We start from the raw sequence: 16,314 nt of genomic DNA on the forward strand, positions 1-16,314 counted from the left end.
ATAAACCTGCATCAGGACATCAATAAGCTGCTCCCTAACATTATAAACCTGCATCAGGATATCAATAAATTGTTCCCTAACATTATAAACCTGCATCAGGACATCAATAAGCTGCTCCCTAACATTACAAACCTGCATCAGGACATCAATAAACTGCTCCCTAACATTATAAACCTGCATCAGGACATCAATAAGCTGCTCCCTAACATTACAAACCTGCATCAGGACATCAATAAACTGCTCCCTAACATTATAAACCTGCATCAGGACATCAATAATATACTCCCAGATTTTATAAACCTGCATCAGGACATCAATAAGCTGCTCCCAAACATTATAAACCTGCATCAGGACATCAATAGTCTGCTCCCAAACATTACAAACCTGCATCAGGACATCAATAATCTGCTCCATAACATTATAAACCTGCATCAGGACATCAATAAGCTGCTCCCTAACATTATAAACCTGCATCAGGACATCAATAAACTGCTCCCAAACATTATAAACCTGCATCAGGACATCAATAAACTGCTCCCTAACATTAAAAAACCTTCATCAGGACATCAATAAGCTGCTCCATAACATTATAAACCTGCATCAGGACATCAATAAATTGTTCCCTAACATTATAAACCTGCATCAGGACATCAATAATCTGCTCCCTAACATTATAAACCAGCATCAGGACATCAATAAATTGCTCCCAGACATTATAAACCTTCATCAGGACATCAATAAGCTTCTCCCAGACATTATAAACCAGCATCAGGACATCAATAAATTGCTCCCAGACATTATAAACCTGCATCAGGACATCAATAAGATGCTCCCAAACATTATAAACCTGCATCAGGACATCAATAAACTGCTACCTAACATTATAAACCTGCATCAGGACATCAATAATCTGCTCCCTAACATTATAAACCTGCATCAGGACATCAATAAACTGCTACCTAACATTATAAACCTGCATCAGGACATCAATAAGCTGCTCCCAAACATTATAAACCTGCATCAGGACATCAATAAACTGCTCCCTAACATTATAAACCTGCATCAGGACATCAATAAGCTGCTCCCTAACATTACAAACCTGCATCAGGACATCAATAAACTGCTCCCTAACATTATAAACCTGCATCAGGACATCAATAAGCTGCTCACAAACATTACAAACCTGCATCAGGACATCAATAACCTGCTCCCAAACATTATAAACCTGCATCAGGACATCAATAAGCTGCTCCCTAACATTATAAACCTGCATCAGGACATCAATAAGCTGCTCACAAACATTACAAACCTGCATCAGGACATTAATAAGTTGCTCCCTAACATTATAAACCTGCATCAGGACATCAATAAGCTGCTCCCTAACATTATAAACCTGCATCAGGACATCAATAAGCTGCTCCCAGACATTATAAACCTGCATCAGGACATTAATAAGCTGCGCCCAGACATTATAAACCAGCATCAGGACGTCAATAAGCTGTTCCCTAACATTATAAACCTGCATCAGGACATCAATAATCTGCTCCCTAACATTATAAACCTGCATCAGGACATCAATAATATACTCCCAGATTTTATACACCTGCATCAGGACATCAATAATATACTCCCAGACATTATAAACCTGCATCAGGACATAATTAATCTGCACCCATACATTATAAACCTGCATCAGGACATTAATAAGCTGCTCCCAAACATTAGAAACCATCAGGACATCAATAATCTGCTCCCAGACATTATAAACCTGCATCAGGACATCAATAAACTGCTCCCAGACATTATAAACCTGCATCAGGACATCAATAATCTGCTCCCAGACATTATAAATCTGCATCAGGACATCAATAATCTGCTCCCAGACATTATAAATCTGCACCAGGACATCAATAAGCTGCTCCCAAACATTACAAACCTGCATCAGGATATCAATAAACTACTCCCTAACATTATAAACCTGCATCAGGACATCAATAAGCTGCTCCCTAACATTATAAACCTGCATCAGGACATCAATAATCTGCTCCCTAACATTATAAACCTGCATCAGGACATCAATAAACTGCTCCCAAACATTATAAACCTGCATCAGGACATCAATAAGCTGCTCACAAACATTTTAAACCTGCATCAGGACATCAATAAGCTGCTCACAAACATTATAAACCTGCATCAGGACATCAATAATATACTCCCAGATTTTATACACCTGCATCAGGACATCATTAATCTGCACCCATACATTATAAACCTGCATCAGGACATCAATAAACTGCTCCCTAACATTATAAACCTGCATCAGGACATCAATAATCTGCTCCATAACATTATAAACCTGCATCAGGACATTAATAAGCTGCTCCCGAACATTAGAAACCATCAGGACATCAATAATCTGCTCCCAGACGTTATAAACCTGCATCAGGACATCAATAAACTGCTCCCAGACATTACAAACCTGCATCAGGATATCAATAAACTACTCCCTAACATTATAAACCTGCATCAGGACATCAATAAGCTGCTCCCAAAAATTATAAACCTGCATCAGGACATCAATAAACTGCTCCCAAACATTATAAACCTGCATCAGGACATCAATAAGCTGCTCACAAACATTTTAAACCTGCATCAGGACATCAATAAGCTGCTCACAAACATTATAAACCTGCATCAGGACATCAATAATATACTCCCAGATTTTATACACCTGCATCAGGACATCATTAATCTGCACCCATACATTATAAACCTGCATCAGGACATCAATAAGCTGCTCCCAGACATTATAAACCTGCATCAGGACATCAATAATCTGCTCCATAACATTATAAACCTGCATCAGGACATTAATAAGCTGCTCCCGAACATTAGAAACCATCAGGACATCAATAATCTGCTCCCAAACGTTATAAACCTGCATCAGGACATCAATAAACTGCTCCCAGACATTATAAACCTGCATCAGGACATCAATAATCTGCTCCCAAACATTAGAAACCATCAGGACATCAATAATCTGCTCCCAGACATTATAAACCTGCATCAGGACATCAATAAGATGCTCCCAAACATTATAAACCTGCATCAGGACATCAATAAACTGCTACCTAACATTATAAACCTGCATCAGGACATCAATAATCTGCTCCCTAACATTATAAACCTGCATCAGGACATCAATAAACTGCTACCTAACATTATAAACCTGCATCAGGACATCAATAAGCTGCTCCCAAACATTATAAACCTGCATCAGGACATCAATAAACTGCTCCCTAACATTATAAACCTGCATCAGGACATCAATAAGCTGCTCCCTAACATTACAAACCTGCATCAGGACATCAATAAACTGCTCCCTAACATTATAAACCTGCATCAGGACATCAATAAGCTGCTCACAAACATTACAAACCTGCATCAGGACATCAATAACCTGCTCCCAAACATTATAAACCTGCATCAGGACATCAATAAGCTGCTCCCTAACATTATAAACCTGCATCAGGACATCAATAAGCTGCTCACAAACATTACAAACCTGCATCAGGACATTAATAAGCTGCGCCCAGACATTATAAACCAGCATCAGGACGTCAATAAGCTGTTCCCTAACATTATAAACCTGCATCAGGACATCAATAATCTGCTCCCTAACATTATAAACCTGCATCAGGACATCAATAATATACTCCCAGATTTTATACACCTGCATCAGGACATCAATAATATACTCCCAGACATTATAAACCTGCATCAGGACATAATTAATCTGCACCCATACATTATAAACCTGCATCAGGACATTAATAAGCTGCTCCCAAACATTAGAAACCATCAGGACATCAATAATCTGCTCCCAGACATTATAAACCTGCATCAGGACATCAATAAACTGCTCCCAGACATTATAAACCTGCATCAGGACATCAATAATCTGCTCCCAGACATTATAAATCTGCATCAGGACATCAATAATCTGCTCCCAGACATTATAAATCTGCACCAGGACATCAATAAGCTGCTCCCAAACATTACAAACCTGCATCAGGATATCAATAAACTACTCCCTAACATTATAAACCTGCATCAGGACATCAATAAGCTGCTCCCTAACATTATAAACCTGCATCAGGACATCAATAATCTGCTCCCTAACATTATAAACCTGCATCAGGACATCAATAAACTGCTCCCAAACATTATAAACCTGCATCAGGACATCAATAAGCTGCTCACAAACATTTTAAACCTGCATCAGGACATCAATAAGCTGCTCACAAACATTATAAACCTGCATCAGGACATCAATAATATACTCCCAGATTTTATACACCTGCATCAGGACATCATTAATCTGCACCCATACATTATAAACCTGCATCAGGACATCAATAAACTGCTCCCTAACATTATAAACCTGCATCAGGACATCAATAATCTGCTCCATAACATTATAAACCTGCATCAGGACATTAATAAGCTGCTCCCGAACATTAGAAACCATCAGGACATCAATAATCTGCTCCCAGACGTTATAAACCTGCATCAGGACATCAATAAACTGCTCCCAGACATTACAAACCTGCATCAGGATATCAATAAACTACTCCCTAACATTATAAACCTGCATCAGGACATCAATAAGCTGCTCCCAAAAATTATAAACCTGCATCAGGACATCAATAAACTGCTCCCAAACATTATAAACCTGCATCAGGACATCAATAATATACTCCCAGATTTTATACACCTGCATCAGGACATCATTAATCTGCACCCATACATTATAAACCTGCATCAGGACATCAATAAGCTGCTCCCAGACATTATAAACCTGCATCAGGACATCAATAATCTGCTCCATAACATTATAAACCTGCATCAGGACATTAATAAGCTGCTCCCGAACATTAGAAACCATCAGGACATCAATAATCTGCTCCCAAACGTTATAAACCTGCATCAGGACATCAATAAACTGCTCCCAGACATTATAAACCTGCATCAGGACATCAATAATCTGCTCCCAAACATTAGAAACCATCAGGACATCAATAATCTGCTCCCAGACATTATAAACCTGCATCAGGACATCAATAAGCTGCTCCCAAACATTATAAACCTGCATCAGGACATCAATAAACTGCTCCCAGACATTATAAACCAGCATCGGGACATCAATAACCTGCTCCCAAACATTGTAAACCTGCATCAGGACATCAATAAGCTGCTCCCTAACATTATAAACCTGCATCAGGACATCAATAATCTGCTCCCAAACATTATAAACCTGCATCAGGACATCATTAATCTGCACCCAGACATTATAAACCTGCATCAGGACATCAATAAGCTGTTCCCTAACATTATAAACCTGCATCAGGATATCAATAAGCTGCTCACAAACATTTTAAACCTGCATCAGGACATCAATAAGCTGCTCCCAAACATTATAAACCTGCATCAGGACATCAATAATATACTCCCAGATTTTATACACCTGCATCAGGACATCATTAATCTGCACCCATACATTATAAACCTGCATCAGGACATTAATAAGCTGCTCCCAAACATTAGAAACCATCAGGACATCAATAATCTGCTCCCAGACGTTATAAACCTGCATCAGGACATCAATAAACTGCTCCCAGACATTATAAACCTGCATCAGGACATCAATAATCTGCTCCCAAACATTAGAAACCATCAGGACATCAATAATCTGCTCCCAGACATTATAAACCAGCATCGGGACATCAATAATCTGCTCCCAGACATTATAAACCTGCATCAGGACATCAATAAGCTGCTCCCTAACATTATAAACCTGCATCAGGACATCAATAAGCTGCTCCCTAACATTATAAACCTGCATCAGGACATCAATAAGCTGCTCCCTAACATTATAAACCTGCATCAGGACATCAATAACCTGCTCCCAAACATTGTAAACCTGCATCAGGACATCAATAAGATGCTCCCTAACATTATAAACCTGCTTCAGGACATCAATAACCTGCTCCCAAACATTATAAACCTGCATTAGGACATCAATAAGCTGCTCCCAAACATTATAAACCTTCATCAGGACATCAATAACCTGCTCCCAGACATTATAAACCTGCATCAGGACATCAATAAGCTGCTCCCAGACATTATAAACCTGCATCAGGACATCAATAAGCTGCTCCCAAACATTATAAACCTGCATCAGGACATCAATAAGCTGCTCCCAGACATTATAAACCTGCATCAGGACATCAATAAGCTGCTCCCTAACATTTTAAACCTGCATCAGGACATCAATAAGCTGCTCTCTAACATTATAAACCTGCAACAGGAAATTGATTCTATCATAGTTCATGTGGGCATTATGAAGGGCAGCTCAGAACAGCTGAAGAAGGATTTTAAAGAACCGATTGGGTCTCTCCTTGACACCAACAAACACCCCATAAGCAATAAAAACAATCAAGCATCTCAGAAAAGTGCTAAAAGTAACCCATGTTAACATATCTAACTTAAGAAACAAGGTCAATGAAATCAATAACTTGCTTGTAACAGATGACATTTGAATTCTGACAATCCCTGAAACTCACTTAAATAATACCTGTGATGACACATTGGTAGCAATACGTTGTTATAACATCTACAGAAAAGAAAGAAATATAAAAGGTGTAGGTGTGGCCATTCATATTCAGAACCACATTCCTGTAAAGATTAGAGATGATTTCATGTTTAAAATCATGTTGAAGTATTATGGCTACAGGTTAGTATGCCTCACCGAAAGCCATTTCTGGTGGGAAGCTGCTATAGACCACCAAGTGCTAACAGTCAGTATCTGGATAACATGTGTGAAATGCTTGATAATGTATATGATATAAACAGAGAGGTATGTTTTCTGAATGGTTTAAATATTGACTGGCTTTCATCAACAGTATTTAACATTAGATTGTCTCTAAGCTTTACAGGAATGTGGTTCTGAATATAGACCGCAACACCACCTCCGTTGGCATTTCTGTCTTTTTGGTAAATGTTATAACCATGTATTGCTACCTCTGTATCATCAAAGGTATTATCAAAGTGAGTTTCAGAGATTGTCAGAATATGAATGTCATCTGTTACAAGCAAGTTATTGACTTCATGGACCGTGTTACTCAGGCTGCATATGTTAATATGGGCTATTTTTTGCACTTTTCTGGGTTGCTTGACTGTTTTTATTGCTTGACTGGGAAGCTTATCGGAAGTAACTTGATAGTGCAGGATGAGCTGCACAAAGTGGTCCTCCAACTAGGACACACCTCCTCAGCGCTAACAGTGTAACTCTGGTTCATGGGCTCATGATTACTGCATACAATACCTGTAGGATAAACAGAAGTATTCGGTGCAATTAGGTGTACATGAATTAAGTTACTAACATTGTGTTTGCCAACATCCATAGGATAATGTACATTTAATGCAGCATTTTGACGACTCATTGTCACAATGGTAGGGATAAACTGAGTTGGTCTTGGGTCATTGATAAGTCATTGTTTCAACGCAGCCTTGAAATGCGTGGACAGAGTCCAGGAGCCAAGATGATTTGGACTCCGTCATTCCTGTAGAACATCTTCTGTTTCCAGAAGGTGTCAAAGTTATCTATAAAAGCGACTCAAGCAGAGCTACAATAATCTGTGTAAGGCCGTAGGCCAGTAGCCTGCTGAATCTTTGGCAAACATACTATAAATTGAGAAATCATGTGACTAAACTGAATAAAAAAGAAGAAGAAACTGCACTATGAAACAACATATAAATGACAAAGAATGATAGTAAAACGCTCTGGAGAACCTTAAAATCTCATTGGGATAAGCGTGCCGCTAGCGGAACACCTCGACAACATCCAGTGAAATTGCAGAGCGCCAAATACAAATTAAATTACTATAAATATTTAAATTCAGAAAATCACAAGTGCAATACATCAAAATAAAGCTTAACTTGTTAGATTTCAAAAAGGCTTTACGGTGAAAGCAAACCATGCGATTATCTGAGGACAGCGCCCCGCATACCAACACATGAAAAACATATTTCAACCAGGCAGGTGCGACACAAAAGTCAGAAATAGCGATATAAAAATGCCTTACCTTTTATAATCTTCTTCTGTTGGCACACCAAAAGGTCCCAGTTACATCACAAATGGTCATTTTGTTCGATAATGTCCTTCTTTATATTCATAAAAACTCAGTTTAGCTGGCGCGCTTCAGTCAATTATCCACTCAGTTTCCCTCCATCAAAATGCATACAAAATTAATCCCAAACGTTACCAATAAACTTTTCCAAACATGTCAAACAACGTTTATAATCAAACCTTAGGTATCCTAATACGCAAATAAACTATACAATTTAAGACGGAGAATAGTATGTTACCGGAGATAAATAAGAAAGAAGAAGCGTTTTCCTCCACGCGCTTGGAAACACTACAGCCAAAATGGAGCCACCTAGAAAAACTACAATTTCTGGGTCATTTTTCCAAAAACCAACCTGAAACTCTTTCTAAAGACTGTTGACATCTAGTGGAAGCCATAGGAATTGCAATTTGGGAGGACTTGGGCTCATAATTATGGTACTAGCCATTGACAACAGTGGTAAGCTGAATAGTTTTTTTGGGGGGGATGGTTTGTCCTTGGGGTTTTGCCTGCCATATAATTTCTGTTATACTCACAGACATACTTTTAACAGTTTTGGAAACTTTAGAGTGTTTCCTATCGAAATCGATATCAATTATATGCATATCCTAGCTTCTGGGCCTGAGAAACAGGCAGTTTACTTTGGTTACGCTTTTAATCCGGACCTCTTTCCCTACTGTATTTATTTTATTTATTTTGGCCCTTTGCACCCCATTTTTTTTATTTCTACTTTGCACATTCTTCCACTGCAAATCTACCATTCCAGTGTTTTACTTGCTATATTGTATTTACTTTGCCACCATGGCCTTTTTTTTTTTGCCTTTACCTCCCTTATCTCACCTCATTTGCTCACATCGTATATAGACTTGTTTATACTGTATTATTGACTGTATGTTTGTTTTACTCCATGTGTAACTCTGTGTCGTTGTATCTGTCGAACTGCTTTGCTTTATCTTGGCCAGGTCGCAATTGTAAATGAGAACTTGTTCTCAACTTGCCTACCTGGTTAAATAAAGGTGAAATAAAAAAATTTAAAAAACAAATTGAAAGATTAACAAATTTAGGCATGACATATCAGCAACAAACGCTGACACTACACATCTAAGTATATCTGACCAAATTATGAAAGACAATAATTGTAATTTTGAAATCCGTAAAGTCAGTGTGGAAGAGGTAAAAAAAAATATTGTTGTCTATCAACAATGACAAGCCACTGGTGTGAGGATAATAGCGGACGATACTGCCACTCCTATTTGCCATATCTTCAATTTAAACCTACTAGAAAGTGTGTGCCCTCAGGCCTGGAGGGAAGCAAAAGTAATTCCCCTACCAAAGAATAGTAAAGCCCCCATTACTGGCTCAAGTAGCCGACCAATTCGCCTGTTTCCAACCCTTAGTAAACTTTGGAAAAAAATTAGTAAAGCCAGTGTGTCTTTATATGCGGATGACTTAACACTATACATGTCAGCTACCACAGCGACTGCAATGACTGAAACACTTAACACAGTGCTGCAGTTGGTTTCAGATGGTGGAAAGGAATAAGTTAGTCCTAAATATTTAAAAAGACTAAAAGCGTTGTATTTGAGACCAATCCCCTAAACAACTAAATCTTGTAATGAATAATGTGAAAATTGAGCAAGTTGAGGAGACTAAACTGCTTGGAGTAACCCTGGATTGTAAACGGTCAAAACATATTGATACAACAGCAGCTAAGATGGGGAGAGGTCTGTCCATAATAAAGCGCTACTCTGCCTTCTTAACAGCACTATCAACAAGGCAGGTCCTACAGGCCCTGGTTTTGTCGCACCTGGACTACTGTTCAGGTGCTACAAAGAAAATTGCAATTGGCTCAGAACAGGACAGCACAGCTGGCTCTTAGATGTGCATAGAAAACTAACATTAATAATACGCATGTAAATCTCTCCTGGCTCAGTGGAGGAGAGATTGACTTCATTACTACTTGTATTTGTGAGAGAAATTGACATGTTAAATGCACCCAGCTGTCTGTTTTAACTGCTGATACACAACTCGAACACCCATGCATACCCCACAAGACATGCCACCAGAGGTCTCTTCACAGTCCCAAAGTCCAGAAAAGACTATGGGAGGTGCACAGTACTACATAGAGCCATGACTACATGGAATTCTATTCCACATCAAGTAACTCATGCAAGTAGTAAAATTAGATTTAGAAAACAGATAAAAATACACCTTATGGAACAGCGGGACTGTGAAGCAACACAAACATAGGCACAGACACATGCATACAAACACACAATAACATAAGCACTATACACAAACATACACATGGATTTTGTGTTGTAGATATCTGGTAGTAGAGTAGGGGCCTGAGGGCACACACTTAATTTGCTGTGAAATCTGTTGTGAATGTATTGTAATGCTTTGTAAATTGTTTAACTGCCTTAATTTTGCTGGACCACAGGAATGGGGATCCATAATAAATACAAATACAAATCCTTCAGCAATGTCCGTCCAGAACAAGGTTTAATGATGATCCACTCACACAGACCACTCTGAGTCTGTCTTGTGACTGACGATGATTGTGGTTCTGAAAAGAAAGAATAAATCAACTTCAATTGTAGCAATGATATGCATGACATGAAAGTACAAGATAGCATATAACATTGTAATAAGGCCATACATAAATGAACTAGTAAACAGGCTCCGTAAGCTAGAGCTCTTGTACATAAACAAACACACAGTGCCTTTGATATAATAACTCACTTCGTTCCCTACCGTCAAGGCGCGCATGCAGGGCTGTAGCCATAGGCAACCACCCACAAATTCCCAATGCAACCAACAATATTTTACTTTATACAGTGCATTTGGAAAGTATTCAGACCCCTTGACTTTTTCCACATTTTGTTACATTACAGCCTTATTCTAAAATTGATTTTAGAATAAGGTTTTTAGAAATGTGTGCTAATATATTAAAATTAAAAAACATTCAGACACTTTGCTATGATATTCGAAATTGAGCTCAGGTGCATCCTGTTTCCAATGATCGTCCTTGAGATGTTTCTACAACTTAATTGGAGACCACCTGTGGTAGATTCAATTGATTGGACATGATTTGCAAAGGCACACACCTTTCTATATAAGGTCCCACAATTGACAGTGCATGTCAGAGCAAAAACCAAGCCATGAGGCCAAAGGAATTATCAGTAGAGCTCCGAGACAGCATTGTGTCGAGGCATAGATCTAGGGAAGAGTACCAAAAATGTCTTCAAAATTGAAGACCACAGTGGCCTCAATCATTCTTAAATTGAAGAAGTTTGGAACCACCTAGACTCTTCCTAAAGCAGGCCGTCCGGCCAAACTGAGCAATCGGGGGAGAAGGTCTTTGGTCAGGAAGATGACCAAGAACCCGATGGTCACTCTGACCGAGCTCTATAGTTTTTCTGTGAAGATGGAAGAACCTTCCAGAAGGACAACCATCTTTGCAGCACTCCACCAATCAGGTCTTTATGGTAGAGTGGCCAGACGGAAGCCACACCTCAGTAAAAGGCACATGACAGCCCACTTGGAGTTTGCCAAAAGGCACCTAAAGACTCACACCACGAGAAACAACATTCTCTGGTCTGATGAACCCAAGATTGAACACTTTGGCCTGAATGCCAAGCTTCACGTCTGGAGGAAACCTGGCTCCATTCCTACGGTGATGTTTTTCAGCAGCAGGGACTGGTGCTAGTCAGGATCAAGGGAAAGATGAACTGAGCAAAGTACAGAGATATCCTTGATGAAAACCTGCTCCAGAGCACTCAGGTCCTCAGACTGGGGCGAAGGATCACCTTCCAACAGGACAACGACCCTAAGCACACAGCCAAAACAACGCAGGAGTGGCTTTTTTGGACAAGTCTCTGAATGTCCTTGAGTGGCCCAGCCAGAGCCAGGACTTGAACCCGATCTAACATCTCTGGAGAGACCTGAAATTAGCTGTGCAGGTACGCTCTCCATCCAACCTGACAGAGCTTGAGAGGATCTGCAGAGAAGAATGGAAGAAACTCCCCCCAAAAAACAGGTGTGCCAAGCTTGTAGTGTTATACCCAAGAAGAATCGATGCTGTAATCGCTGCCAAAGATGCTTCAACAAAGTACTGAGTAAAGGGTCTGAATACTTACATAAATGTAATATTTCAGTATTGTGTGTAGATTGAGGAGGATTTTTTTTTCCTCATCAGTTTTAAAATAAGGCTGTAACATAACAAAAGATGGAACAAGTCAAGGGGTCTGAATACTTTCCCAAGGCACTGTATAGCAAATACAGCAATGTAAAAATGTCTACGAATATAACCCAGATTATAAACTGGGTGGTTCGAGCCCTGAATGTTAATTGGCTGACAGCCATTACATTGGTAAGCAGTTTTTAATAGCAATAAGGCACCTCGGGGGTTTGTGATATATAACCAATATACCACAGCTAAAGGTGTTGCGTCTTGCCTAAGAATAGCCCTTAGCCATGGTATATTGGCCATATACCACACCCACCCCCGTGCGTTGTTGCTTAAATATAGCATGAGCTATATAAACAAATAATCTAGCATAGCACCATGCATGAGAAATGCTAACAAACGGATAAATGCTAATAAGCATGCTAAATCCTAATACATTCTGAATTAAATTGTTAATGCTAGAGCCAACGCTAGTGAGACCGCGAGCTAACTAACACCCTCAATACAAATGGTAGTTATAACAATAGTTAATATTGAGCTCCGAAAACAACAAGACATAAACATCTTAAGGCACTTTAAGATGCAGGCACAATAAAATATCAGACAGCAAAAGTATTTTAACCACAGGAGAAAGACTAGTAGGATGGAAAACATGAAATGCTGTCAGTATGGTGAAAGTAAGTTTCTGACTGAAGCACTTTTCTGACATCTGCCCTGCTCGTGCTACACTGAACGTCCCAGGAGTACTAACTGCTGATAGGCTAACATAATGCTGTCTGGCATGACCTTGACCAATAACAACTAAAGAAGTTTGGGTCTTGTGAATAGGAGGCTGAACTGCCTATGTAGAAAGCACTAAATAGCTGACTGAAGCTGGCCATTTTTTACAATGGCCGTCTCAGTCACCAGATCTCAACCTAATTAGACACTTATGGGAGATTCTGGAGCGGCGCCTGAGACCACATTTTCCACCACCATGAATAAAACACCAAATGATGGAATTTCTTGTGGAAGAATGATGTCGCATCCCTCCAATAGAGTTCCAGACACTTGTAGAATCTATGCCAAGGTGCATTGAAGCTGGTCTGGCTTGTGGTGGCCCAACGCCCTGTTAAAACACTTTATGTTGGTGTTTCTTTATTTTGGCAGTTAATTGTATGTGTATAGGCAATAGGCCCAGGCCACGTTCAGTCGACAGACGTGAAACGTTGCAGATAGAAACGTCATAAATAGAACTGACGTGATTCCTGGCTACATGTCAGAAATGCATGTTTGATCTTCATAATATCTATCTAAGTGTTCCACAACATTGTATCCTGCCCTGGTATGGGATGGCACACTGACATGATGTCTTCTATTGTTCCCCAGACCCCAGAGACTCTGACTGGCCTTACCAAAGCAAAGCAGCCCTACAGGGAGAGCCACGAGTGGCTGAAGGGCCAGCAGATTGGCTTGGGGGCCTTCTCCTCCTGCTACCAGGCCCAGGACGTGGGCACTGGCACCTTGCTGGCAGTCAAACAGGTGAGAAGAGGAGACACATACAAGGCCATCAGAGATCCTATCCTAGGGCTGATTCTCCTATGATGAATTCAAAACAACCCCTATGTACTCCTGTTGATATGATTGAAATGGATAGGTATAAGCAATATTGTGAAAATTCATCCTAGCCGTTCAGAGGGCAAGGGGGACCTATTACCATATTTTCTATACCGATTCAATTATTTCAGATCTGCAGGAGTGTCTAGGATTGGGAGCTAGGTGGATTCCATTTCAGAGTTAATTCAATTTTAACATCAAACTGAGACGTCAAACTGAGATGCAGCCCTTAAAGAGAATGTCCAGCTCATTCATCCCCTAATAACCATGAGTGTGTGTGTCCTCTCCATCTAGGTGACGTATGTGAGGAACACATCGTCGGAGCAGGAAGAGGTGGTGGAGGCTCTGAGGGAGGAGATCCGGATGATGGCCCACCTCAACCACCCCAACATAATCCGCATGCTGGGGGCCACCTGCGAGAAGAGCAACTACAACCTGATGGTAGAGTGGATGGCAGGTAAGTGCCTTTGATGATGACACATCCAACGTTGAAAAAACGTTTCCCGCTTTCATCCTTTGTTCAATTCAAATCAATCCAGTTTGATTTAGATGGGTTTTATTTTAATCTAATTTGATAGATTATTGTTTCCTGCTATTTTATCCTTGCGACATGATCAATCTTTTCTTTTCTTTTTACTTTTCAAAATGTATAGTATTAATTGAACTTGTATTACTAATGAGAGAACTTTCAAGTTATGGGATGAATATGTATCAGCTGCAATAACTTTATGTAACTAATTAAGAAATTCCAGAAGTTTAACGTCATAGTAGATATTGTAACTTCTGACCCTATCCCTCCTACTATGAAACATTGTCCTCCCTCCTATAACAATCACACTGTTGCTCCCTTAGAAATAGAAAGAATTACTATAACCTAGTCAATCTCTATGGTTTATCCTCTCTATGTTGTGTCCAGGTGGGAGTGTGTCCCATCTCCTTAACAAGTACGGGGCCTTCAAGGAGGCTGTGATCATCAACTACACGGGGCAGCTGCTCCGAGGCCTGGCCTACCTCCATGAGAATCAGATCATCCACAGAGACATCAAAGGTGAGCACACACACACACACACACACACACACACACACACACACACACACACACACACACACACACACACACACACACACACACACACACACACACACACACACACACACACACACACACACACACACACACGAAATCCCTGCTGAAATTGTGCTGCCTGTCACAGAGCTGAAGGAAGGGGGATGGAAAGCCCCTATGTGCTAGACCCATGACACAAACAAACTCATTCATGTGTTCCACGTTTTAGCTTTTGACTGTGGGGGCTTATTATAATAAGGGCTTGGGATTTTTACTGGTCAGGACATCCTATCTCTTCAATAACTACCCTTCCCCATTTCCACTCTCTCTCTCCCCCAGGTGCCAACCTGCTGATTGACAGCACAGGTCAGAGGCTGCGTATAGCTGACTTTGGGGCTGCTGCCAGACTGGCCTCTAAGGACACTGGAGCAGGGGAGTTCCAAGGCCAACTCCTGGGAACCATCGCCTTCATGGCCCCCGAGGTAAACATGGATGACAGAGAGAGACTAAATCTGTGTCAGAATTAGCACTCTCTTCCCGGCATTTAGTGCACTACTTTTGACCAGAGCCACAGAGCATTTCAGACACACACACTGTGTACAAGTGATGGCTGGCATGAAGCTTGTGAGCATAAAGCTAGAAAATTCTGCCACTTAAACGAATGCCCTAAGATCAAAACCTCTCAATCCTCTGTATCCTGTTTGTGGAGAGGATCTGAAAGAGAAAGAAGAAACAGCGGCAGAAGCAGTAGCCTTCTGTGGGGGCTATTTTTTTGAAGAGGTCCCTGAGGATGCTGATTATGAACTGGGCTGCTGTGCTGTGATAGGCATTTCACAGCTGAACTCCCTCCTAATTAAACAAGGTTTTGGGAGCCACAGTAATAACAAGGCATTAAAGGTCCGGACTCTATTGTGGGGGCCCTCTCTCAAAAGGGATTATAATTTTCTTTCATTTGGGAGTTACTGAGAAATCTAAATCCACTTTAGTTCAGTTCCCCAGCTGACACGTGATTCTGAATGGACATTTCAAACTTTTTTAACAAATCAAAAACTGAAAAATTGGGCGTGCAAAATTATTCAGCCCCCTTAAGTTAATACTTTGTAGCGCCACCTTTTGCTGCGATTACAGCTGTAATTCGCTTGGGGTATGTCTCTATCAGTTTTGCACATCGAGAGACTGACATTTTTTCCCATTCCTCCTTGCAAAACAGCTCGAGCTCAGTGAGGTTGGATGGAGAGCATTTGTGAACAGCAGTTTTCAGTTCTTTCCAC

At 40.3% G+C, this 16,314-nt stretch overlaps 1 protein-coding gene across 1 annotated transcript in view; it reads left to right on the forward strand.

The window, feature by feature from the left end:
* The window catches only part of LOC110509539 (mitogen-activated protein kinase kinase kinase 1-like), an 87,892-nt gene that overhangs the window by 50,063 nt on the left and 21,515 nt on the right, over positions 1–16,314 (forward strand). The window contains exons 2-5 of the mRNA XM_036968138.1: positions 13,750–13,902; positions 14,272–14,434; positions 14,894–15,025; positions 15,383–15,525. Coding sequence (XP_036824033.1) covers positions 14,341–14,434; positions 14,894–15,025; positions 15,383–15,525 — 369 coding nt within the window. The 5' untranslated portion in view covers positions 13,750–13,902; positions 14,272–14,340. The remainder of the gene's footprint in view (positions 1–13,749; positions 13,903–14,271; positions 14,435–14,893; positions 15,026–15,382; positions 15,526–16,314) is intronic.

The sequence above is a fragment of the Oncorhynchus mykiss genome, chromosome Y (assembly GCF_013265735.2).
Source record: "Oncorhynchus mykiss isolate Arlee chromosome Y, USDA_OmykA_1.1, whole genome shotgun sequence".
Taxonomy (NCBI): domain Eukaryota; kingdom Metazoa; phylum Chordata; class Actinopteri; order Salmoniformes; family Salmonidae; genus Oncorhynchus; species Oncorhynchus mykiss.